General features: G+C 63.5%; 2 protein-coding genes across 5 annotated transcripts in view; one reads left to right on the plus strand and one right to left on the minus strand.

Moving 5' to 3' along the window:
• Window positions 1-2,875: 2,875 nt before the first annotated feature.
• On the minus strand, window positions 2,876-15,056 carry ZNF467 (zinc finger protein 467). Of its 4 annotated transcripts, XM_074985332.1 has the most exons (5): window positions 14,463-15,056; window positions 12,485-12,720; window positions 12,175-12,301; window positions 10,134-10,226; window positions 2,876-9,892 (listed from the first exon to the last, which is right to left on the minus strand). In XM_074985332.1, the coding sequence occupies exons 3-5, from the start codon at window positions 12,206-12,208 to the stop codon at window positions 8,310-8,312; spliced, it is 1,710 nt and encodes a 569-aa protein (XP_074841433.1). In that variant the 5' UTR covers window positions 12,209-12,301; window positions 12,485-12,720; window positions 14,463-15,056; the 3' UTR covers window positions 2,876-8,309. The 4 variants fall into 4 exon arrangements, with proteins under 4 accessions (XP_074841433.1, XP_074841435.1, XP_074841436.1 ...); XM_074985334.1 differs by lacking the exon at window positions 12,485-12,720; XM_074985335.1 differs by lacking the exon at window positions 12,175-12,301 and having other exon boundaries at window positions 14,463-15,055.
• A 4,033-nt stretch (window positions 15,057-19,089) lies between these two features.
• LOC142008354 (SCO-spondin-like) overlaps window positions 19,090-24,024 on the plus strand; it is a 157,040-nt gene continuing 152,105 nt past the window's right edge. Inside the window, exons 1-2 of the mRNA XM_074985534.1 lie at window positions 19,090-20,257; window positions 20,352-20,478. Coding sequence (XP_074841635.1) covers window positions 19,090-20,257; window positions 20,352-20,478 — 1,295 coding nt within the window. The remainder of the gene's footprint in view (window positions 20,258-20,351; window positions 20,479-24,024) is intronic.

Genomic DNA, 24,024 nt, shown 5'->3' on the forward strand with positions numbered 1-24,024 from the left:
GGGGGGCAGAGCGGGGGTCGGCAGGGGGGCAGGGCAGAGCTGGGGGGCAGAGCGGTGGTAGGCAGGGGGGCAGGGCAGGGCAGGGGCAGAGCTGGGGGCAGAGCGGGGGTCGGCAGGGGGGCAGGGCAGAGGGCAGAGCTGGGGGGCAGAGCGGGGGTCGGCAGGGGGGCAGGGCAGAGGGCAGAGCTGGGGGGCAGGGCAGGGGGCAGAGCGGGGGTCGGCAGGGGGGCAGAGCTGGGGGGCAGAGCGGGGGTCGGCAGGGGCAGAGCTGGGGGGCAGAGCGGGGGTCGGCAGGGGGGCAGAGCTGGGGGGCAGAGCGGGGGTTGGCAGGGGGGCAGGGCAGGGCAGGGGCAGAGCTGGGGGGCAGAGCGGGGGTCGGCAGGGGGGCAGGGCAGAGGGCAGAGCTGGGGGGCAGAGCGGGGGTCGGCAGGGGGGCAGGGCAGAGGGCAGAGCTGGGGGGCAGGGCAGGGGGCAGAGCGGGGGTCGGCAGGGGGGCAGAGCTGGGGGGCAGAGCGGGGGTCGGCAGGGGCAGAGCTGGGGGGCAGAGCGGGGGTCGGCAGGGGGGCAGAGCTGGGGGGCAGAGCGGGGGTTGGCAGGGGGGCAGGGCAGGGGCAGAGCTGGGGGGCAGAGCGGGGGTCGGCAGGGGGGCAGGGCAGAGGGCAGAGCGGGGGTCGGCAGGGGGGCAGAGCTGGGGGGCAGAGCGGGGGTCGGCAGGGGGGCAGGGCAGGGGCAGAGCTGGGGGGCAGAGCGGGGGTCGGCAGGGGGGCAGGGCAGAGGGCAGAGCGGGGGTCGGCAGGGGGGCAGGGCAGGGGCAGAGCTGGGGGGCAGAGCAGGGGTCGGCAGGGGGGCAGGGCAGAGGGCAGAGCTGGGGGGCAGAGCGGGGGTCGGCAGGGGGGCAGGGCAGAGGGCAGAGCTGGGGTCGGCGGGGGGCAGAGCGGGGAGCAGAGCTGGCGTTGGTGGGGGGCAGAGCTGGGGGAAGGGCAGCCCCCCACCCAGGGCCGGGCTCAGGGCAGGAAGCCGCGTTTGTGTGAGCGGGCCTGATCCGGCGCTCTGTGGTCAGTTCTCACCCCTCGGGGCAGCCCCCTCCGCCACCCTGGCAGGCTGGGCAGGGCCTGGGCTGGGCTGGGCTGGGCCCGGGTGGGCTGCATGCCAAGGTGGGTGTTTCATTATCATCAGACAATCCCAGGGCTGGCAGGGACCTCAGGAGGTCATCTCGTTCTGCCCCCTGCCCAAAGCAGGATCAACCCAACTCAGTCATCCCAGCCAGGGCCTTGTCCAGCCGGGACTTAAAAACCGCCAGGGATGGAGAATCCACCACCTCTCTAGGCAACACATTCCAATGCATCACCTCCCGCCTGGTGACGTAGTTTTTCCTCATATCTAACCTACACCTCTGCCTCTGTAACTTCTGACCATTGCTCCTTGTTCTGCCATCTGACACCACTGAGAACAGTTTCTCACCCTCCTCTTTACAGCTCCCCTTCAGGAAGTTGAAGGCTGCTATTAAATCACCTCTAAGTCTTCTCTTCTGCAAACTAAACAAGCCCAAATCCCTCAGCCTCTCCTCATAGGTCTTGTACTCCAGCCCCTTAATCATTTTTGTTGCCCTCCGCTGAACCTGCTCCAGCAAATCCACATCCTTTTCATAGTGGGGGCCCAAAACTGGACACAATATTCCAGACGTGGCCTCACCAGTGCTGAATAGAAGGGAGCAACCACTCCTCTAGATCTGCTCGCAGTGGTCCTCCTAATGCACCCCAATAAGTAAGCCACATGCTCCATCCCACCCAGTCTCTGCTCCCCTGCAGCAAGGCCTGTTTTGTGCAAAGCCCCAGCTCCTGGAGTCAGGTGGCTCCGTGATGATCCAGGCTTCATTGATAAAGAGCAAGAATTGTGTGGCTGTGGAGAAGGGCCACGCCTGGATGCCCAGTGCACAGTACAGGCTCAGCAAACAGGCGGCAAATCGAAAGCAGCCCACTCTGGTTTTTACACACGCTCCTGCTTTTAAAGCCCATCCCATGAGTTTTGGTGAGTCTGACTCATGATTTCTGACCATTTGGGGTTGGTAATACTACTGGTAGTTTCAGCGTTCAGCACAGGCAGCTTCCCCTCCACCAGAGGAGGAGAAAAGCTCTGAGCCGGGCTCTCCCATGCGTACCCTAACCACTGAGCTATGGAGTAGCCTGGTGCGAGGTCCCCCCAGCCTCTCCTGTGATGCTTTTCCTTTGGGTAAATAATGAAAGTCGGACTGAAGCAGCGGGGTTGGGCCCTGGGACTACTGTGGCCGACCAGGGCGCCCTGCTCATTGGACTAAAGAAAGGGCTATGTAATGAGACAGAAAATATTTTAGTGTCTCTTTCTGAATCTATGGTTCGCCTACCCCTTGAGTACAGTGGCCATGAGCTAGGAGGGTGTTCCTGACCTCGGTTTGTCCGGGCTGGGAATGGGTGACAGCGGAAGCATCACCTCTCTGTTCATTCCCTCTGGGCACTCAGCATTGACCCATTGTCGGCAGACAGGACGCTGAGCTGGCTGGACCTTTGCTCTCACCCAGTATGGCCGGTCTTACCATCACAGAGCTAGGCTTTTTCTGATCCAGTGACTATGAAGTATTTATCCATAGTACAGCAGACTGCGAGTTAATGGCTGCTGTCCAGCAAGCCCACGTGCCCCAGCTCAGTTTGCGTAACTTGCCTGCGCCTATCATGTTTGAATACTCTGCCAGTTTTTGTGGCATCATCTGCAAATGTACCTGGCAAATATTTTCTCTTTCTCCCAGGCCCTTGAGAGAGGTTTTGAGTAATACTGGAGAAAAATGGCTCCTCGGAGAAACACCCCAAAGGACGACGATTCTTATTTGCTTTTCCTTTCCATCTCAGGTAGCCAGTTTTTAATTTATTTAATACGGGCAACAAATAGTGCTAGCTTTTGGAACAGAGTGTCAGCCCCCACTCAGACAGCAGCCCTACAAAAGGGCTCCACGCTCTATTATGCCATCAGTTACAGGTATCCAATGTGTGATCTCCTGACAAAGGAGTAAAATGCGCGTGAGACGGTGGCTGTTCACAAAACCACGCCGACTGCTGCTGCCGGCCCTCCCGCCTCTACTGGCTGCATCCCAAAGCAGGCTTCTCAGGAGTTTGCCCGGGATCGCCAGCCAGCTATGTCTAGAGTCTCTTGGCTCATCCTGTTTGCTGCCATTTTAAAAATATTTGCACAACAGTAGCATTTGTCTCAGTTCTCTGGAACATTCTGGGCCTCCCAGAGTTTGTTAAAAACCAACATCAGTAGCAGAGAGAGCACCTCTGCCGACTGTTTTCATTTGCCTGAGTGTGAGTTATCCAGCCCCAGCAATTTACAACTTAATACCTGTAGCGATTGTCTAATAACCTGCAGGATTCCCTTTGGAACAGAAGGCATTTCTTTGTCAGTATTGGCTATGAGCACATCCTCCGGCTTCCTTCCAAACAGAGAACAGATTAATTCAATACTTCTGCCTTCTCTGGAGCGTGATTGTCTATTTTAGCACCCGTAGCTAGCACCAGACTTGCACTGCTCCTCAGACATGATTGCAGAATTGTGGGGAGCATTTGGCATCTAATAAAGCACCTCTAACAAGTTCCCAGTTGTCACCCCACCCACCCCAATTGCCTGGAGGCCTGGAATGCCATTGGCCTGCGTGTTAGATCTCTCCAGTAAAATGCTCTGGAATTTCTTGGACACAAATACATATTTTAAACCATGAGCGTTAATCAGTCTGGTGCATGGGATGGGTTCCAATGTAGCGAACTTCAGTCCTGAACAGGATGTGTCTGGTGGTGGTGGCGCCTTGCAGGAAGTAGCATGATTGGCTCAGGCCCGTCCCAGGACACCCCACTCCCACAGGCTAGCCTCTCTTCCATGCGCTAGGACAGAGTCACCGGTGTGATGCTCAGAGCAAAGATGGGTCCTTCCGAGCACGCCCCTTTGGACAGCTTGGTGCGTCAGGACGCAGGCCATAGCCCTTTGCACTGCAGGGCCTGCGGGGTTTTCTTCCCTACACCAGTGCGTGTGTGTGGAGTCAGCTCAGTGTGTCACAGGGTGGGGAGAGCTGGGCTGGGGTAGGGGCAGGGTTGGAAGCTGAGAGAGGAGCTGCCCTTCTGTGGGACGGACCAGCATCCTGGCTGAGATGTGACGCTCCGTCTGTCCATCCGTCCACGAGTTCACTCACCCAGCCCAGCCGGCCTGCATGTGGGGTGCACAGACCTCTGAGTGCCTCACCATACAGAGTCCATACCTGCTGCCACCATCTCATGCAGGGCTGGTGCCAGCCAGGGGAAGAGACCTCAGTGTCAGAGTGAGTGCAGTTATCACGTCCATGCTTGGCCTAGGCTAGGTAGGAGCTGCAGTGTGGGACTTTGTTTCATGATGACCTCGTGGCAGTAGAAAACACAAAACCAGAGTGTGAGCCCACAGCAGGGAACAGTGCTCATCCCATCCTGGGACATCCTACCCTGCCCCAGTCACAATGCCAGCCCTCCAAGGGAAAGGGAACTGGCTCCCTGCAGCTCCCAGGGAGGAAAGCTCTGCCCTCCTGGATCCAGCTGTCTAAACCCTTAAGAAAAGCTAGCTCTAGTCAGCATAAAACCAACATCCTGCCCAGACTTCCCCAGATGCGCTGGGCAAGGCGTGTTGGAGTTTGGTGCTAGTCTGATTCCAGGCCAGGACTGCCTTCCCGAGCTCTGCACCAGCCTCCTGTAAGCCGAGCGCATGGCTGTGCACCCAGGGCAGCCTTGAATGCCATCCAGCTGATTAGCAGAGCCCACAGCCAGCAGCATGGACGTGTTGGTGGTGCACTTCCACACATGCCTTGGTGCACAGAAAAAAATGTATTCCACACATGGGTGGAAAAAATACATTGCTCTGTGCCCAAGGCTGAGAGGGAGCAGCTCCTGCAGGCGCTGCATCTCACCTCCCTTCCTGGGCCTATCAGAAATCAATATCTACGGACGTTTCCCTCTTCCTGCTGCTGCTGCTCTGAGAAGGAAGTGACAGAACTTCAGAGCGCGCCCAAGGACACGAGCACGCTGCTGCACTGGGGCTTGAGTTGTTGGCTGACTCCAGAAGCTGTCCCCTCTGAGCGCTTGGAATCATATAACGCGGGGGGTGGGGGGGTCCAGGCCCCCATAACTCAGGCCTCCCTTCCAGCAGGGGAGGGGGCAGGGGCTTGGCTCTCCGAACATGCTAAGTGCATCCACAGTGCCTGGGATCTGAGCCCAGGCCGAGGAGCAGGTGCTAGACCCCTTGCTGGGCCTGCAGCCTCCAGGGAGTGACTAGGCTGAGCGAGCCGCAGGGTCTGTGCCCCAGCTGCATCCTCAAGTGTCTCACTGGGGGCTTGGCCAGCTCTGTGGGCAGAGAGAGAGCAGCACCTCCTCACAGCGCTGGCTGGGCGAGGGCCCCTTCCCCGTTAGGAACACAGCTAGATGGTCCCAGCCCCTATCTCCAGAACTTGAGGGGAGCCAGGGACAGATGGCCAACTGTGCTGCTGGTCTGCCCCATCCTGCCCACGGAGCTGGGCTGCCTCCTCCCCTCGGTTCAGCCTAACGAGGGAGGGAGAGCAGTGGACGTGGCACCAGGCCTGCAGGGGAAAGCCGATCAGTTAGCCTATGAGCCACACCTGGAGGAGCCAAGGGCTGCTAAGACAACCTGGTGCTGTAGCCCAGCTGAGGGAGGAGCTGGGTGGAGGGTATGAAGTCATGACGCTGCCCTGCAGAACGTAGGTTGCCCACACCCACCGCCTGCAGGGGGGAGTTGGAGCTGGGTCATCCTGAGAAGACAGGACGGGGAGCTGCAGGAAGGAGCAGTGAGGGCTGCAGGACAGAGGCCACAGTTCCTAGGTGCAGGGCCCCTGGCCTGCAAAGGAGTGGTGTGTGACCCCAGTTCCCCTGCTGATCGCTGGGGGAACGGCCCCATCTCAGCCGTGCTGGAGGGTGGCCTGGGACTTGTGTAACCCATGCACAGGGAACCATGCAGTGACCTGGCCCGAGGGCTGAGCCACAGAGACAGCTGCAGGTCCCGAAGCCAGAGAAGCTGCAAGGTGGGACAGAAAGGGGATGGCATGGCCAGGGGAGGGGCAATGCCTGGCAGAGCTAATCCCCAGGATGGGTAGGAGGTGGCCTCACCAGCACCAAGTGCTCCCCGGCAGCAGGGGAGCCTCTGGCACCAAGTCCCTTCAACCAGCAGCAGGTGGTGGTAAACCAAACCCACCAGGGCGATGAGCAACTTCTGCAGCAGCAGGGCCTGCGTGCCCCAGAGGCGGATCAGGGCCCCACCGGGTGAGTAACACCAGGCTGGTCCCTGCCCCAGCGAGCTAGTGCACCATCTCCACCTGCCAGTAGCTGGGGCTTCTCCTCTGCCTCTGCATGCAGACAGCTGGCACCCAGGACAGGTGGCAGTACTGGGAGGGGGAGCCCACCACGCCCACGGCAGGCCCCTCTCTGCCATGCCTAGCAGGAGCTCCTGGCTCAGGAGTGGGGAGGAGGGAGCAACCCCCAGAGCTCAGGGAGGCTCTGCTCCACCTTCCCCGTGTCTGCACCCAGTCTCAGGCCTGGGGACCCTGCTGAGCTTCCCCCTGCAAGCCCTGGGCAGAGGGGAGGGCCGCCAGGCTATGGGAGGAGCAGAGCCGCAAGCTGAGGAAAGCAGGATGCGTTTGCAGGGGATATGGAGGGACTGGGGGCTGGGGAGGCAGGCGCAGAATGAGCTGATGCAGGGCTGCAGCGGGGCAGAATGGAAGGTGGCCACGGGCAAGGGCAGGTGGGACAAACGACCACCTTGGCCCTCGCGCTCTGCGTGGAGAAGCTGGTGCTGGCCGTGGCTGTGACTGGCAGGACTTCACACAAAAGGCACCTTAGCTCCTTTGCTCCACAGCTATTGGCAGGCAGAGAGCCGTCTGAACATGCCCCTGTCGGCCCCAGCTCTCCCACTCCCATGACGCTCACCATGGACCCAGCAGGGCCTGGCATCTGCTGCCCAGCTGGGTGTGCAGAACTCGCTCAAGGGCTGCCCTGAGGAGAGAGGGGCCCTGCACAGGACTTTGAACGGTGCCCGATGGCGGCTGGGGACAGCGGCTTTAGATACGTGGTTTTATATTCTCCAGCAGCACACTAACGAAGGGTTTGTAAAGCAGACTCTAAACGAAGATGCTGTTGATAGCCCAGGAAATTCAGAGCCTGTCAGGGGTTGGCAAATACCCGTTCAATGGCTTCGTTACCACGGAACGGCTCTTCCCTGGGTTCTGCTCACGGCCCGGGTGGGTTTGCACTTTTACATTCTCTCCCAGGGCAGACCCAGCCGGTGCCCCGTAGCCTCCAGTGCCCTCTGCAGCTGCGTAGTCTGCATGTGCGTCAGGATGGCACGACAGAGGGCTTGAGCTGGTCTTTAATTACAGAGGGAAGTTAACATTCAAATGCCCCTGGGCTTGGAGGTCCCCTGCAGTGCCCCCCTGGGGTGCAGAACAGCAACCCCCCAGTCTCACTCACTCCCTGCACACTGGCTCCCCCAGGGCTCCGGCTGATGTGGTGCCCTGGCCAGCGCGTGGGGAAGTAAGGTGGCCGAGAAGCCCGTTTCCAGCCTGTGGCCAGGGCTGTCTGGTAAGGCTGTTCGTGGCCCCGTCTGGCTCGGGGAGGGGTGTAATCCACCTCTCTAGCTGAGGAGCGATTCCCAGACAGGTCCTAAGCCCGTCTCCTGCCTGCGTCGTTCCCCTGGCGGAGGTCAGGGCCTGTCTTGCAGTGCTGTTTCTGGCACACGCAGCAGGTGGATGATGAACAGGCTGAGGGCAGCTGTGCCCTGCACATGCCCGTAAGACCTGGGCTCTCTGAACTGCCCCCTGGGCTCCCTGGAGTGTCTGGGTCAGAAGGGGTCTCACTCGGTGACTTCGCTGATGTGGCCTCCCAGTTCTCTCCTCAGGCCGGGCCACAGCCCACCGAGCTGGGCCGCAGGGCGAGTGGCAGAGCTGTGGAGGGGGAGCCAGGCTGGGTGCAGCAGGCTGACGGGAGCACTGGGCCAGGCCGGGTGAGGCTCTAGAGAAGCACCGTGAGGGTTGGCTGTCGGAGGCAGCCCAGGGCTGGGTCACAGGTGCATGAGCAGAACCAGGGTGATGTGGAAGGACTGGAACGCAGGGGAGGTGCAGGGCAGAGCCCAGGGCGGGGGCAGCACAAGGGGGAGCTGCAGGTTGGCCCCGAGGGCACAGCACCTGCCTGGCTCTGTCCTGCTCGTGCCAGAGCAGACAGTCTCTCAGGGTGCTGAGCCCTGCGAGTCGCTCGCTCCCAAGGCTAGAGGCTGGCTGCCGGCTGGCCAGGGGGGTCCAGCAGGGCCCAGCTGCTGCCCCTGTCCCTCTGCAGGGGGGCTGCGTGGGTGCGCTCATGCCTCAGGAGATGGGTCTTCCTGCTGAAGCTCTTTCCGCACTGGGTGCAGATGTAGGGCCGGTGCCCTGCGTGCACGGCCTGGTGCCGGACCAGGTTGGTCTTGGAGCTGAAGCTCTTGCCGCACTGGGTGCAGAGGTAGGGCCGGTACCCCGTGTGCACAGCCTGGTGCCGGACCAGGTGAGACTTGCGGCTGAAGCCGCGGCCGCACTGCTCGCAGACGTAGGGCCGCTTGCCCGTGTGCGCCTTGGCATGGGCCAGGAGGTTGGGCCGGGAGCTGAAGCTGCGGCCGCACTGGGGGCAGGCGAAGGGGCGCTCGCCGGTGTGCGCGCGGCGGTGCCGGGCCAGGTGCTGGCTGTGGGTGAAGCTGCCGCCGCAGTCGGGGCAGGCGAAGGGGCGCTCGCCGGTGTGCGTGCGCTGGTGCGCGGTCAGGTTGGGCTTGTGGCTGAAGCTCTTCTCGCAGTAGGCGCAGGCGTAGGGCTTGAGGCCCATGTGGCTGCGCAGGTGGGCAGTCAGGTGGCGTTTGTCGCTGAAGCCGCGCCCACACTCGGCGCAGGAGAAGGGCCGCCCCTCCCGGTGCAGCCGCAGGTGCGATGTCAGGTTCTTCTTCCAGCTGAAGCTCTTGCCGCACTCAGCGCAGGCGAAGGGCTTCTGCCCTGGCGAGGCCCCGGGGGGCAGGGACGCCACCTCCGGCGGCCTGCAGGGAGCATTGGTCTCCGGGGGGCCAGGGGTCGGGGCCGGGGCCGAGGTTGGCTCCAGCTCGGCGTGCACACGCTGGTGCTGCACGAGGTGCTGCTTGTGAGCGAAGCTGCGGGCGCAGCGTGCGCACCGGTGGGGGCGCTCGCCCGTGTGGACGCGCTGGTGCCGGATCAGGTGCGTCTTCTTGCGGAAGCCGTGGCCACACTCGGGGCAGGGGAAGGGTCTCTCCCCAGTGTGCGTCTTCTGGTGCGAGCCCAGGTGGATCTTCTGGCTGAAGCAGCGGCCACACTGGGAGCACTGGTATGGGCGCTCGCCTGTGTGGACGCGCTGGTGCCGCGTCAGGTGGGCCTTCTTGCGGAAGCCCTTGCCGCACTGGGTGCAGGGGAAGGGCTGCTCCCGGGAGTGGGTGCTCTGGTGGGCCACCAGCTCGGCCTCCTGGCTGAAGCTGCGGCCACACTCCCCGCAGGCGTGGGGGCCCCCCCCGCTGTGCAGCTGCTGGTGGAGCTGCAGCGTCAGCTGGTCCTTGAACCGCCGCTCGCGCTCGGTGCAGCTGTCGGGCTTCTCCGTCAGCAGCTGCCACTGCTGCAGGGCCAGGCCCGGCAGGTCGCCGTAGCCACTGTACTCCTCCAGGGGCGGCCTCTCCAGCTTGCACGCGCCCAGGAAGCGGTGGGCCTCGTAGGCGTGCGGCTCGCCGCTGCCTGGCAGCTGCCCCGACAGCAGCACCTCTGCACTGCGGCTGGCGGGCCACTCCTCGAAGTCCTCCTCCACCTTCACCTTCTGGATGAGCCAGTCATCTGCCCGGGGCAGAGAGAGAGATGCCGAATCAGCCAGGCCAGCCCAGGGGAACCCACCAGCGCCACAGCCCCCCGCCACGCGCCCGGCTTTTTCTGGGAGGGACGACGCCCAGCAAGCCCAGCTCCTGCCCCTGCTGAGCGAGCGGAGCAGCTCCCAGCAGGTCCTGGGAACCACAGCATCTCAGCCACCCCGAGGGGTCCCTGGACGGCCAACGGGGCCAGCGGATGGGGGGAGTCTTACCTGAGCAGCTGCTCTCGGGGCCTTTTCGTCCCTCCAGAGCCCTCTGCTCCTCGCCAGCGTGCAGGACGACCTCGGGCTTGGGAACCATAGATCCTGTCAGAGGGAGAGCGAGACTCAAGCCCCGACTCCCCGGGCTTCAGGCAGCGTCACGAACAGCCCAGGAGCTGCTGCCTGCGCCTCCCTTGGGCTTTATAAAGTCACCCATCACACTGGCCTCGGAGCAGCGACTCCAGCTCTGGCGGGCAGAGGAGGGCTCCATCGGCCTGCCCCATGAGCACCCCCGGCAGTGCCCCCTTTCACACGGACGGGACAACATGGAGCGCTGGGATGTGAACCAGGAAGGGTTTTCTCGGGCCACAGCGATCGCTCCCTGTGCCAGCAGCCAGTGGCAGGAGCTCCTGGCTTTGTGTGGGGGCTGCTGGTCTTTCTTTTTCTTTTTATTAACCTGGTATTGGTTAATGTTTGTGTCCTGGTTTTTACTTTTGGGCCAAAGATTTCCCAAGTCGTCTCTCCCTGGTTTCCTTATTATTACGTGGGTGGTGGCACCAAATTTTATCCCCAAAATCTAAGGTTTCTAGGATTTTTGGGGGGAAATTTATACCAAAACCTGGTAAATAAGGTTTTGGAGGTAATTTTGCTGGCCCCCACTTCTGCATTTATCTTGCTAGAGTGGGGAAGGAGCCATGACAGGGCTGCTGCTGTCTCCAGTACAGCTCCCCCTGTCCCAGGGACACCTGCCAGGACGAGAGGGGTTCCTGCTCCCCCAGGCACGGGCACAGCCCTCAGCCCTCTGCCCTCTGCCCAAGCTCAAATGATGACAGGCCACCGTGGCAACCACAGCGGCTGGGATGCCACAGGACCTCCAGGCTGGCAGAGCAGATCCTCCTGCCACTGACCGCACAAGTGGCAGTCCCACCACAGCCTTGCTCTGCTTCCAGGCACCCAGAGCATCTCACTTGGCAAGATCCCTGCCCCACAGCCCCTCCCTGACCTGGGCTAGTGCAGCCAGGGACTGTGATGGAGGGGGGGGAGTGCATGTGTGAGTCAGGCTGGATGTGGGAGACAAGCAGCAGCTCCCAGTGGCTAAGGATGACCCTGGGGCTACAACTGGCAGGTAACACCTCTGCCTGAACAAAGAGGAGGGAGGAGCTGAGCTGAGTTTTGAATGGGGGCGGGGGTGTCCCCCGGCAGTTAGGAAGCGGGTGGAGGGGGGGTAAGAGAAGCTGGAAGGCAGCCAGCGAGAGGAGGGGGAAGCTACACCCCAGAGGGGCACCCCTCGGGGTCTTCTCCCCAGGACAGGTTGGAAGGACTGTCTCTGGCTGCTGTGCTGTCGCTTCTGGGAGAAACTGGGCATCTGTTGCCTAATAAACCTTCTGTTATACCTGCTGAGTGAGAGTCAATCCTGCCAGCAGACGGGGTGCAGTGCAGGGGGACCCCTGAACCCCATCACAGGGACCAACCCCCCCTCCTTCCTGCCCCACAGCCTGGGAGTGGGGCTCTTCAGCTGGCTCGATGTGTGGGACAGTTTTGGGTTTGGCGACAATGGGGGATGCTGCGTGGGACACGAGAGGCTGGCCTGATGCATTTCTGACCTGCCCAGGCTGCTGGCCACATTCAGGGCAGAGCAAGTCATACCCAGTGAGAGAGGCTATATCCATCCTGCACTGCCAGGTTCCCCGAGAGGAGCCCAAGCACCTGTCCTGCATGGTGCCACTGGCCCAAGCTTGCAACCGCTTCTGAGAGTGAGAGCTCCTGCCTGAGGACCAGCCTGCTAGCAGCCAGCAGCGAGCCCCTGACACGCTGCCCTGAGCTTGGGTGCAAAGCACCCTGCCCAGGCCAGATTCCAACAGGAGTCCTTGCCCTCTGCCTCCCCGCCACAGGGCTCAGGACCCTTCTGGTCACCATGCAGCGTGCGTCTGCCACTGCTGTACGGCTCCACATCCCTCACCAGGCTGGGGTGAGGGGTGCAGCTCAAAGGCCAGGCTCTGCAGGGGTCCCTGCCTGGCACTCCCTCTGCAGGGCGGGCCAGGCTGTGTTTTACCTAGAGCAATCATGGCATCGTAATTCTCCCTCATTCTGGTCCTGTGCTGCTCTCCGGCCTGCTCTGCTCTGCCCGGCTCCAGAAGGGAAGGGAAGGGGAGTGGTCACAGCCTCACACCTTGCTGGACCTGCAACAACAGGCATGACCTGCCCATCACAATGCATGGCCATGTGAGCTGCATGCTCTGTGGGGGCACCCCACTCCAGCCAAGCCCAGGGGCTTTGGGAACCTCCCCAGTGGCTAATCCACTTCCACTTGGGAGCAGCACCACTGTCGTGGCTCGCCGCACTGCGGGAGAAGCTGGGCCTACCTTCTGCAGCAGCTCCCACTGCGTTGGGAAAGGGATTCCCTGGACCCAGGGGAAGCAGAGTCGCTGCACAGCCCCACAGGCTGTATTTGGAAGCTAAATCCACCTGGCTTCATGCTGTCCCCACACAGAGAGTTTTCAACGTGTTGTTGAGTTGTGGGAAGAAACTACAACAGCTCTGCAGACATCTTTCCAAGGAAGCAAAAGGTCTCAGCCACTGGGGAACGGACGACTGGCAGCTGGGAAGGATGGAGGATCGGTTGATGGTGTGGGCTCAAGACACTGGCTGTATGGTTCTGCCCAACAGCTGACACTGTTGAGTTATTCCCCTGCCATCTGTAGGGTCCAGAGTTAACAGCCCCTGAGGTGCACTGGGCAAGCCAGACCACTCAAGCCAATGACTCAGCTCAGGCAGACATCGCTGTGCAGCTGCCATTGGACTCGAGCTTTCAGGATTTCTCCCCAGCTGCCCTCAGTGTGCCAGGCCGCAGCTGTGGTGAGTGGCCGCGCTGCAAGGACAGCTTGGTGGGCCGTGTGGAGATGGGCACGTCCCTCCCGCTGGCACGAGGCAGCTCTCTGCACTCTGCCCCAGTGCGCTCGGACACACCAAGGCTCTGCAGCGAAGACCAACCAGGCTAGCGAGGTGCTGGGCCGTGGTCCCCTCAGCTAGCCCAGGAAAAGTGATGGGTACAGGATCTTAGCAAGCCGGTGGCAGCTTCCCCACCACCCACAGCTACCGTAGCCCTCCCCCTGCCCCCCCACCCGTGTCACCCAGCTGCGGCGTCCCCTTAGGTCCCAGCACAGCAGCACGCCTGGCCCCGTGCCAGACCAGATGGGTCACGCCTCTGTCCCTGCCCAGGACCAGCAAGCCCTGGCCTGGGGTCCCGCTGGCTTCTCCCTCCAGCACAGGGAAGCGCACCCCAGCGCTCGGCCCTGCTGAGGTCTGAGCCACTGGGCTGTCTCCCACGGGTGCTGCCCCTTCTTCTGCCCAGGCAGCCGCCTCCCAGCCTGCCCCAACCCTGCCCCCTGGCCTGGCTTTATCCCTTCACCCCCTTCCTGTGCAGCTGGCTCCCCTGTCTGCTTCCCCCACTGCACAGCCCTGGCCAGGCCCCCATCCTCTGCACAACCTCTCCCCCATCCTCCCTATGCAACCCCTCCCCCCGCCTGTAGGTTCTCCCCTCCCCCATCCTTCCTACACAACCCCTCCCCCACACACAGCCTCTCCCCTCCCCCATCCTCCCTATGCAACCCCTCCCCCAGCCCGTAGGTTCTCCCCCCATCCTTCCTACACAACCCCTCCCCCAGCCTGTAGGTTCTCCCCTCCCCCATCCTTCCTACACAACCCCTCCCCCCCACACAGCCTCTCCCCTCCCATCCTTCCTACACAACCCCTCCCCCACCCTCTGCACAACCCCTCCCCCAGCCTGTAGGTTCTCCCCTCCCCCATCCTTCCTACACAACCCCTCCCCCACCCTCTGCACAACCCCTCCCCCAGCCTGTAGGTTCTCCCCTCCCCCATCCTTCCTACACAACCCCTCCCCCACACACAGCCTCTCCCCTCCCATCCTTCCTACACAACCCCTCCCCCACCCTCTGCACAACCCCTCCCCCAGCCTGTAGGTTCTCCCCTCCCCCATCCTTCCTACACAACCCCTCCCCCACACACAGCCTCTCCCCTCCCCCATCCTTCCTACACAACCCCTCCCCCACACACAGCCTCTCCCCTCCCCCATCCTTCCCGCACAACCCCGCCCCTTCCGGTACCACTTCCCTTCCCCTCCATGGAGCCCCCCCCCGCATTCTTGCTTCACCCCGCCCTCTGCTTCCTTCCCGCATAGCCCCCCGGGCGACCCCGCGGTCTCCCCAAAACCTCCCCCCGCCCACGGCCCCGGGCGCAGCGAGGACCCAGGAGTCCGACCCGCCCCCCACGCTTCTGCCTGAAAACACACCCGGCCCCCGCCCCGCCCCGCCCGGCTCCTACCTGCGCGGGGCCCGGATCGGGCCCGCTGCTGCGGGGCGGGGTCAGCGCCGGGCCGGGAGCGATCCCGGGGGGCGAGCGGCGGGGCCGGGACTGCTGCTCCCGGCAGCCAGTGGGCGGGGGGGCCCCTCCCTCTCGCCCCGCCCCGGCAGCGGGGGGGGACAGAGCGAGCCCGGGGGCCCCGCCCGCCTCCTGCAAGGGGGCGCCGGCCGCAGCCCGGGGGTCGCACCTGGCGCCGGGGCCGGCCCGCTGCGCCCCCGGGGCGGGTCCCTGGCAAGGCTGCTGGGAACCGGGGTGCCCCGCCCGGCCCCGGCTCAAGCCCCAGCCCAGCGCTGCCCTGCGTTGGTGGCAGGCGCCCCAGGGCCGGGGGTTGTACCCTCGCTTGGCCCGGGGCGCCCGCGCAGTGCCTGGGGTGCGGGCAGCCGGGCAGCGCAGGGCCAGCCGCGGAGGGCAGAGCGGGTGCTTAATCCTTATCCCTCGCTCACCAGCCCGGCTGCCCCAGGGGCGCAGCCAGCTGCGGGGCAGGGGCCCCCCGGGTTGCGCCCAGGGTGGAGCCCGTGGGAGTGGTGCTGGGGTCTCGGCGGGTGAGGCCCCGGCTGCGCCAGGAGACAGGTGGGAACGAGGAAGGGTGCGCTCTGCCCCGGCCTGTGCGCTGTGGGCTCCCGCGGCTCCCCTGCGCGCGTGTGGGTGTGAGCACGCGCGTGTGCAAGGGGGGGGTCTTCTCACTGTGTCGTGAGCCACCTGGCTTCGGCGCCTGCACTCATGGGACAAATGGAGGTGGCGCCTCCTGGCCCTCCCCTCCCCCATCCAGCCCCCAACAGTCCCCCGCCTCCTGCAGCTCCTTCCTCTGCTCAGGTGGGGGGCAGGCACAAGGGGCTGCTCCGCTCCCCTTTGGCAGGCCAGGCCTGGTGAGGGGGTGAGGAGTGAGCACAGCTGGAGCCTTCTGCTCCCTTTGCCCCCCCATGGGAACAGTCAGCTGTTCCCTGCTGCCCCCCAACTCCTCCTCTCTAGCCAAGGGGGGTCGGAGTGCTGTGTGTCTGCAGCAGCCCTGATTGGCTGTTCTCCCCCAGGAGGCAGGGAAGTGGGGACGGCAGCCAATCAGAGGGCCGTTTCCCACCCTCCTAGAGCCATCAGAAAAGGCTGCAGGGGGGTGTTTCTAGGCCCCCCTGTGCCATTGGGTCAGGCAGGGGCTGATGCCCTGGGTGAGTGTTAGAAACAGGGATATGTGCACCCCAAATCCAGAGCCCTGGGCTCTGCTCTGTGCAGGCTCTGCCCACCTTCTACGCTCTCTGAGGTGGGGGCGCTGCTCCAGCCCTCTTCTACCCCCCCCCCAGGACAGGACCGGACCGGACAGGCAGCTGCTTCACTCCCGCTCTGCGCCCCAAACACCGTGTGCACCCAGCACTCACCCCCCGTCCTCCCCTCTCTGCCCTACCACATCCCCTGCAGCCGCCTGTCTTCTCCCGCCCCTGCCCTCCCTCAGCGCCTTTCCTCACCCACCTCCCCGGCTGGCCCGGACTGGGCTTCACCTCCTGCTGCCAGTGGCCATGCTGCCGGTGTGAGGCTCTGACTCCTTGGGGTGTCTCAGGCCTGCACTCCAGTGACTTCGGGGAGACTCTTGGCTTCCTGGGGGAAGCTCATTTTCTAACCCCTGGCAGTGCAGATCCAAGCGCCCCCCCCACCCCCCCACTGACTGTCACCAGAGAGTGCAGCAGGGACCCCGCAATCATCTCTGGAGACGCTCAGTGCTCGGGGGGGTCTTGTTCATGGTTTCTGATGGCTGGGTGGGCAAGACCATGAACCCCACTGCCCCCATAGTCTGGCTCCCAGCTGAGCCTTGTGCCCCGGTCTGCCCTCCCAGGCCACATCTTCCCAGAGGGCAGCAAGGCCTCGCCTGGCTGCGGTGAGGCGTGGGCAGGGCCCGTGGCAAGGGAGGGCCGGATGCCTGGGGAGGCAAAGGCAGAAATCAGAAACTCACGAGGGCCCTTAGGCCAGGAGCACGAGCTGCCTGCTACCAGTGTGGGAGGGGCACTTGGCCCTGGGGGTGCAGCCCCTGCCCTACAGGGCCCAGTACGCAAGGGGGCCTCTGGCTGCTGCTGCTGAAATGGTCGTGGGTCACAGCAGCCGTTCACCTGCCTCTGGGGTGCAGCTGTCTGTGGGCCCCGGAGCAGAGAACACAGAGTGTAACGCGCCGGCCACTTCCCTCTGCAGCTGTCCCACCTCCTGCCCCTGCCTGCCCCCCGACACCAATGGCAGGCTGCTGCCTCCGCCGGGCTCCGCGCTGCCTGGCCAGGAGAGGGCCCCGGTGCCAGCTTGGTTCCCATGAGCCGCGCTGGAGCCCTCAGCGGGTCACAGCCCAAAGCCTGGGCTGCAGCACCTGCCCGCCGGAGTCAGAGAAATGGTGACAGCACTTCAGAATGTGCAGACTGTTGGGGGGCTGGGGGGCTGGGGTCAGTGGCTGGCGGGGGAGGGGTTGGCCGGCTCTGGTTAGGGTTTTGGGGGTGGGGGGTGGAGGTAGATGGCGTTAGTTTTGTCGGGACTGGGATTGGGCAGTGCCAGGTGTTGTCACAGGTGGGGGTAACTGGCGACCCGTTTGGGTGGGGGTGGGGCCTGGGGGTCCTCATCGTCTCCCAACCCCAGAAGTGCCTGACCTGAGCAGAGGGGCGGGCGGGAGAAGCACATTTTTGTGGGGCTGAGCTGAGCCCAGGATGTGAGGATAAGGCAGGTCCGGCTCTGGCCGGCAGCTGAAGGGGAAGCCAGCAGGAGCTGAGATTCCAGCCCAGCAGCTGGGAAATCCCCAGGCCACGTCCTGGTTACACACATGAGCCCCTGTGCCAGGCAGGCTATGCCCTAGAGAGCCCTGTGCTGGTACCAGCACCACTTCCCTCTGGCCCTGCAAGGGTCTGCCTGCTTCCCCACATGCCACAGGGTGTCCTTCCCTGCTGGGCAGTGCCCTCGGGAGGTCAGGACTCCTGGGTTCTCTCTGTGGTGCCAGAGCGGGGAGGGGGCTGGGCATCAGGACTCCTGGCTTGTCTCCATGGGACTGGGGTTAGAATAGCGGCTGGGCATCAGTGTGCCCTGCTGGCAGGTGGCTGAGCCCTGTGTGCCCCTGAGGGTGTCGCTGCCCCGTGCCTCAGTTTCCCCCAATGGGAGGTGTACCTAGCTGGGGGCTGGGGAGCTCCCTGCTTGCAGAGGGGCTGTGGGGGTGTCCTCTGCTCCACACATACCAATTGAGAACAGTCCTTGCGTGGGGCTGATTTTTTTCCTGTGCCCCTGCCCCCAGTCCCCTCACTCCAAAGCTACTCAGGTGTCCTTTGCATGCTGGGACTTGTCTCTGTGGCCGGGGCAGCCCAGGAGTTGTGGCCTAGCAGGTTCCAGCTGACACCCCAGGAGGCTGCAGGGTGTGTGCCAGGGGAACGGGGCCGTGAGTGATGGGTGAGCCACCCAGGTCCTGCTGGTTCCTCTGCCAGGCCCCAGGGCTGGCCATTTCGGGCACCCTCCCCTGGGGCTGTGCCTGGTTACTCACACTGGGGCTCCCTGCAGACAGCTGCCTGGCAGGGGCTGATCACTTAGGGGTCTGCAGTCCCAGGTGCCTGTTCAGTGCAGACCACTGCTCAGCTGTTCCCCTAGGGTCCCTCACGTCCCAACCTGTGAGCAGCAGGAGGGGCACAGCCATGCCCCACAGGAGCCCTCTGCCAGAGACCTGCAGGGCACGGGGCTCCCTACACCCAGCTAGAAGCTCCCCGCAGCCGGCCTCTGGAGACTGGAGGGCTGGAAAAGCCAGGCCTCCTGGGGGCAGGGGGTTTCCAGCCGAGTGGGCAGAGCAAACCCAGGCTGCAGCAGCTGTTTCCCGGGGAATTCTCCAAACCAGGGCTGCCCCCCTGCCTCCAGCCCAGCTAATCCTGCTGCCTATAAAGCCCTTCCTCTGGGGCCACCACTGCCCCACTCCAGTGCCGCTGGCTGCGGCCCTAGTGGCAAGGTGCGGCTGTGGGGAGGCAGACCCAGGCAAGGGCGCTGGGGCTCCAGGAGACTCAGGTAAGGGGCTGAGGTGTGTCAGGCCTGGCTGTGGCTGTCCAGGGCCCATCCTAGCCAGGGGTCCCTCCTGCCTGCCCACCTCCTGGCTGGGACTCTGGGCAGAGGAAGCTGCAAAGCACCCAGTGTGGGCAGTTTCGGATGAGCCGGCCCCTAGGAGAAGCAGCCCCCCCCTCCCCACCCCGCAGCAAGGGCTTGGCACCGGCCTATCCCGCTGGCTGTGCTGGCTCCCACAGCTGTGGAGGTTATTCACCTAATTGTTCCATGAAATCCTCCGGGGAACCCCGCCGCCGCTTGGCCTCAGTACAATCCTGTGGCGGTGGGTTCCAAAGGTTAACCTCAGCTGCTGCCTCCCAAAGGGGCAATGTTCCCACAGCCCATGGTGAGCCGGCCCGGCCCCAGCCAGAGGGGACATTCTCCCCTGCTGAGAGGGAGTGGGGGGCCGACTCTGGCACACCCGGGGCCTGGCTCTGGGATGGGCAGCGACTCGAGGTGCCACCATGTCACCCTGCTATTAGCACACCAGGGGAACGGCCCCTTCCCGCTGCTTCCTCGCCAGCCCCCAGAGACCCTCGCTTGCAAGGGGCACAGCCTACGCATGGTGCCCTGCTGGGTCGAACCGTGTGGGGGACAGCCCTGGCTGCAGGGCGAGTGCTGGCCAAGCTGGGCAAAGCTTTGCCGGCTCTCTGGCCTGCTCTTTGGATCCTATTTGGACTCAAACTCCCCTGGGCTGAGGCACACCCTGAATGGCAGGGAGACTACCTCGCTCGCTGTCAGCTCTGGGGTCACCCTGGGCCGCTCCCCGCGGAGCCCTGGCTCGGTCGCTCTCAGCTCTGGGGTCACCCTGGGCCGCTCCCCGCGGAGCCCTGGCTCGCTCGCTCTCAGCTCTGGGGTCACCCTGGGCCGCTCCCCGCGGAGCCCTGGCTCGCTCTCTCTCAGCTCTGGGGTCACCCTGGGCTGCTCCCCGCGGAGCCCTGGCTCGCTCGCTCTCAGCTCTGGGGTCACTGGCTCGGTCGCTCTCAGCTCTGGGGTCGCCCTGAGCCGCTCTCCACGGACCCCTGGCTCGCTCGCTCTCAGCTGTGGGGTCACTGGCTCGGTCGCTCTCAGCTCTGGGGTCGCCTTGGGCCGCTCTCCACGGACCCCTGGCTCGGTCGCTCTCAGCTCTGGGGTCGCCCTGGGCCGTCCCCCGCAGAGCCCTGGCTCGGTCGCTCTCAGCTCTGGGGTCGCACTGGGCCGCTCCCCGCAGAGCCCTGGCTCGCTCGCTCTCAGCTCTGGGGTCACCCTGGGCCGCTCCCCGCAGAGCCCTGGCTCGCTCGCTCTCAGCTCTGGGGTCGCCTTGGGCCGCTCTCCACGGACCCCTGGCTCAGTCGCTCTCAGCTCTGGGGTCGCCCTGGGCCGTCCCCCGCAGAGCCCTGGCTCGGTCGCTCTCAGCTGTGGGGTCACTGGCTCGGTCGCTCTCAGCTCTGGGGTCGCCCTGGGCCGCTCCCCGCAGAGCCCTGGCTCGCTCGCTCTCAGCTCTGGGGTCACCCTGGGCCGCTCCCCGCAGAGCCCTGGCTCGCTCGCTCTCAGCTCTGTGGTCGCCTTGGGCCGCTCTCCACGGACCCCTGGCTCGGTCGCTCTCAGCTCTGGGGTCGCCCTGGGCCGTCCCCCGCAGAGCCCTGGCTTGGTCGCTCTCAGCTGTGGGGTCACTGGCTCGGTCGCTCTCAGCTCTGGGGTCGCCCTGGGCCGCTCCCCGCAGAGCCCTGGCTCAATGGGCCCCCCGGCTGGTTGGCTGCACTGCACGTGTTGGTCCAGCCGTCTCAGCTGTGAGCTGCTTAGGGGAGAGGGCCGTTCGCTCCCACCAAGCCGCTGTCTCCCCAGGCTGCCCCTGCAGGTGTGGTTGGCTGCAGGACATGGCACGGGGCCAGGATCTTCGCCCTCCTGCTGTGGAGCTGATGGGAACGCTGCTCTGGCTCTCGCTTTGGGTGCCAGCGGCGCTGGCTGAGGGGTAAGGATGGGTCTCGCCTGGGGTCCCGCCGCTTTCCCCGCCCAGCGCTCTGTGGGCCATGTACTGCGGGGCAGCAGGGTTAGAGCTGGGTGTGGGGGGACCAGAACCCCCAGACAACACGGCTCTGCCTGCACAGCCTGTCAAGTGGGGGTGGGAAAAGCTGGTGCCAATCACATGGCTCAGGAGAGAGGGGGTCAGGCAGTGCTGGGGGCAGGGAGGGACAGCTTGGGAGCCCCCAGGTCCCCCTATGCCAGCCAACACCCCTCAGCTGGGCCCCTCTCCCGACTGCAGCCAGCCCTGTGCCTCAGGGGGCTGTGCCAGGCCAGTAGCCCTGTGCCATGCGGTCCCAGCTCTAACCTGACGGTGTTTGGGGCACATTGAAGGGAATCGATCCAGAGTGAACCTGCTCAAATTCAGGCACCTCACAGCCCCAGGCTGGGATTTCCTTCTCGCTAAGGCAAATCCAGCCAGATGCAACAGTACAAGGAAACCCCCAGACTTCCCTGTGGCTTCCAAATGCCCAGACCAGCAGCCCCCTACCTCTCTCACGAACTCCACACTGATTCTTCCAGGCCCCAGAAGGACCAGCCACAGTCCCAGGTCAATGTGTACTTGGATCTTACCCAGATCACCATGCTCACCGATCCTTTCGAGTGGAAAATGGAAAATGTTTATTACCAAAGAAAGAAAGAGCAGTGTGTGAGAGAGAGAAACAGTTAAACGTCACACACATCTATTACAGCTACTGACGCAGCCGGCGATGGCCTGTGCTGAGTTCTTGAAAGTCTTTGCAAGCACCCTTCGGGGGACAGGCCCCCAGCCCAGACAGGCTTAGTCCATGAGGACTGAAAGAACAAAATGGACCCTGCCAGGGCCCCTCATAGTTTACCAGTGGACGGTAAAAGCCCCTTCTCCTTCCCACAGGCCCTTGTGGGTCGGGGTTATCTGACCCGTCTGTGGCAAACTGCCATTGGTAGCTGGTTTTGTGAGCACATCACATCTGGGCCTTTGTTCAGTCCATCCTCCTGGCCAGGGAGGGGATCACACCTCCCATGGGGATCTCAGCGCTAACACACGTCTCATACAGCTGCACAGCCACTATCTGCAGCTTTGCACACAAACGGGGCACAGGCGTACAAGTCACACAGGCAGGTTCAGGGCAGACCCTTCACTTGGCCCACCTGGTACAAGATTTGGTGCCACTATATACATCATCATCATCACTAACCGGGGGCTCAGCGCCTGGTGGTGTCTGATCCCTCCCTCCCTATTTCCTTCCATCTTTCCCTGTCCAGTGCGGCGCGGCTCAGCGTCTGCGGACGAGCTCCGCGCCGATCTGCTACGTCATCTCTCCACTGTATCCAAGGGTGACATAAACGGCTTCCGCATTCCGTTAAAAATCCCATAATGTCGCTGTGATAGGACGGGGGTTTCTGGGCACATGCGGATAAATCAATCCAGGCACCTTTGCTTAAAATCCAGGCTCCTCACAGCCCCAGGCTGGGATTTCCTTCTTGCTAAGGCAAATCCAACCAGCCACAACAGCACCTCTGCCAGCCCCACTGCCCAGAGCCACACGAGCAAACCCACAGCCTGCCCAGCCGCTCTGCCAGCCCAGACCAGCACCCCCAAACTCAGGAGAGAGGCTCTAAAGCCTGTTTCACCAAACACCACACAGATTGTTCCAGACCCCAAAGGGCCCAGCCCCAGATCCTGGTCAATACGTACTTGGATCTCACCCAAACAACACACTCGCCAATTCTTTAGATCTAATATCGACGTGTTTATGAATACAAGAGAAAGAACAGGTTAGAGAAGAATTGTTACAGCAATGCTTTACACACGTACGAGATATGGAGGTACACCTCTCCTAGAGCTGGAAGGGACCTGGGGAGGTCCCTGAGTCCAGTCCCTGCCCTCTTGGCAGGACCAAGCACCCCCCTTCTTGTTAATCTATGTGCCTCAGAGGCATAAATGACCCCCTCAAAGACTGAGCTCACAATCCTGGGTTTAGCAGGCCAAGGCTCAAACCACAGGCCAGTGGTGTTATTTGCTGGTTCTTAAAAGTCTCTGAAAGCTCATTTCAGGACACACAGATTCAGTCACTGGAGCATCGTAGATCCAGCCGCTGGGGTCCACCTGCTGGACATGGACCCTTGGAGACCACAAGACAAAGGATCCAAGATGGACCCTGCTGAGTCTGCCCCATTCTTCTCCTTTGTTGCCTGTTGTGCCCCAGGGACCAAGCCCCCTCTTCTTCTCACGGTCCCTGCAGGGTCTGCCCCCACCTGACTCGGGTGGGCTGCTGGGCAAACCGCCGTTGGCCGAATCCCCGGAGACCGTCTGAGAGGGACCCGTTCCTTTGTTTCAGTCCGTGTCGCTTGGCCATGGGGCTGCGTCCCACTGACACGTCCCAAGCCTCTGGGGTGTGGGTTCGACTGTCTGAGCGGCTCTTCTTAGTCCATTCATCCTGGGGGGGCTCAGTTCAGACCTCCCATTGGGCAGCTCAGCACTCAGGCATTTTCCAGCACAGCTACAGCGCTGAAAGCTGGAACTTTACCTGCAGACTTGTGAGTAGCACACATGAGCCAGGGCATCCTCAGCCTTCCTTGGACACCTCACACGGCCCCGAGCACAATATTTGGGGCCAACAGCCACACCGGGCCTTAAAATGGCTTCCAGCCCCAGTATAACAATCCAGCCAGGTGACAGTCATGCCTGCCCCATCTGCTGCTCAGGTAGGGGCTGAGCACTCCAGGAACCCACAGCAGAGCCTCCCCCCGTGGCTCATGGGACGAGGGCTGGGCAGCCGGAACCCGCACAGCTGGGACAGGGGAGCTGGCCTGGGGTGCACCTGAGGCTCTGCATTCAGGCATCCTCCCAGCACTGTGGGGTTGGCTCTGGGTGCCGGGTCTGGCTTGGCAGCCTCAGGGCTGGGGTCACAGCCTGGGGCCAGGAGAAAAGGTTTGGGGGCTGGGTGCAGGGCACAGGTTTTGGGGCTGGGTGCAGGGTACAGGTTTGGGGGATGCTGGGTGCAGGGCACAGGTTGGGGGGATGCTGGATGCAGGGCACAGGTTTGGGGCTGGGTGCAGGGTACAGGTTTGGGGGATGCTGGGTGCAGGGCACAGGTTTGGGGCTGGGTGCAGGGTACAGGTTTGGGGGATGCTGGGTGCAGGGCACAGGTTTGGGGCTGGGTGCAGGGTACAGGTTTGGGGGATGCTGGGTGCAGGGCACAGGTTGGGGGCTGGGTGCAAGGCACAGGTTGGGGGCTGGGTGCAGAACCCCACCGGGGGCTGGGTGCAGGGCACAGGTTGGGGGCTGGGTGCAGAACTCCACTGGGGGCTGGGTGCAGGACAGAGGTTTGGGGGATGCTGGGCGCAGGGCACAGGTTTGGGGGCTGGGTGCAGGGCACAGGTTGGGGGCTGGGTGCAGAACTCCACTGGGGGCTGGGTGCAGGGCACAGGTTGGGGGCTGGGTGCAGGGCACAGGTTGGGGGGCTGGGTGCAAGGCACAGGTTGGGGGCTGGGTGCAGAACCCCACCGGGGG

This window comes from Carettochelys insculpta, chromosome 2 (genome assembly GCF_033958435.1).
Source record: "Carettochelys insculpta isolate YL-2023 chromosome 2, ASM3395843v1, whole genome shotgun sequence".
NCBI classification, from domain to species: Eukaryota; Metazoa; Chordata; order Testudines; family Carettochelyidae; genus Carettochelys; species Carettochelys insculpta.

What these genes read in the sequence shown, in the direction of transcription:
- ZNF467 (XM_074985334.1), bottom strand. Translation starts at nt 12,208, where the DNA reads ATGAGGGAGAATTACGATGCCATGATTGCTCTAG. An exon ending in CGATGCCATGATTGCTCTAG is followed by an intron (nt 10,227 to 12,174) that starts GTAAAACACAGC and finishes TCCCTCTGACAG; the next exon opens with GATCTATGGTTCCCAAGCCC. An exon ending in CCCCGAGAGCAGCTGCTCAG is followed by an intron (nt 9,893 to 10,133) that starts GTAAGACTCCCC and finishes TGCCCCGGGCAG; the next exon opens with ATGACTGGCTCATCCAGAAG.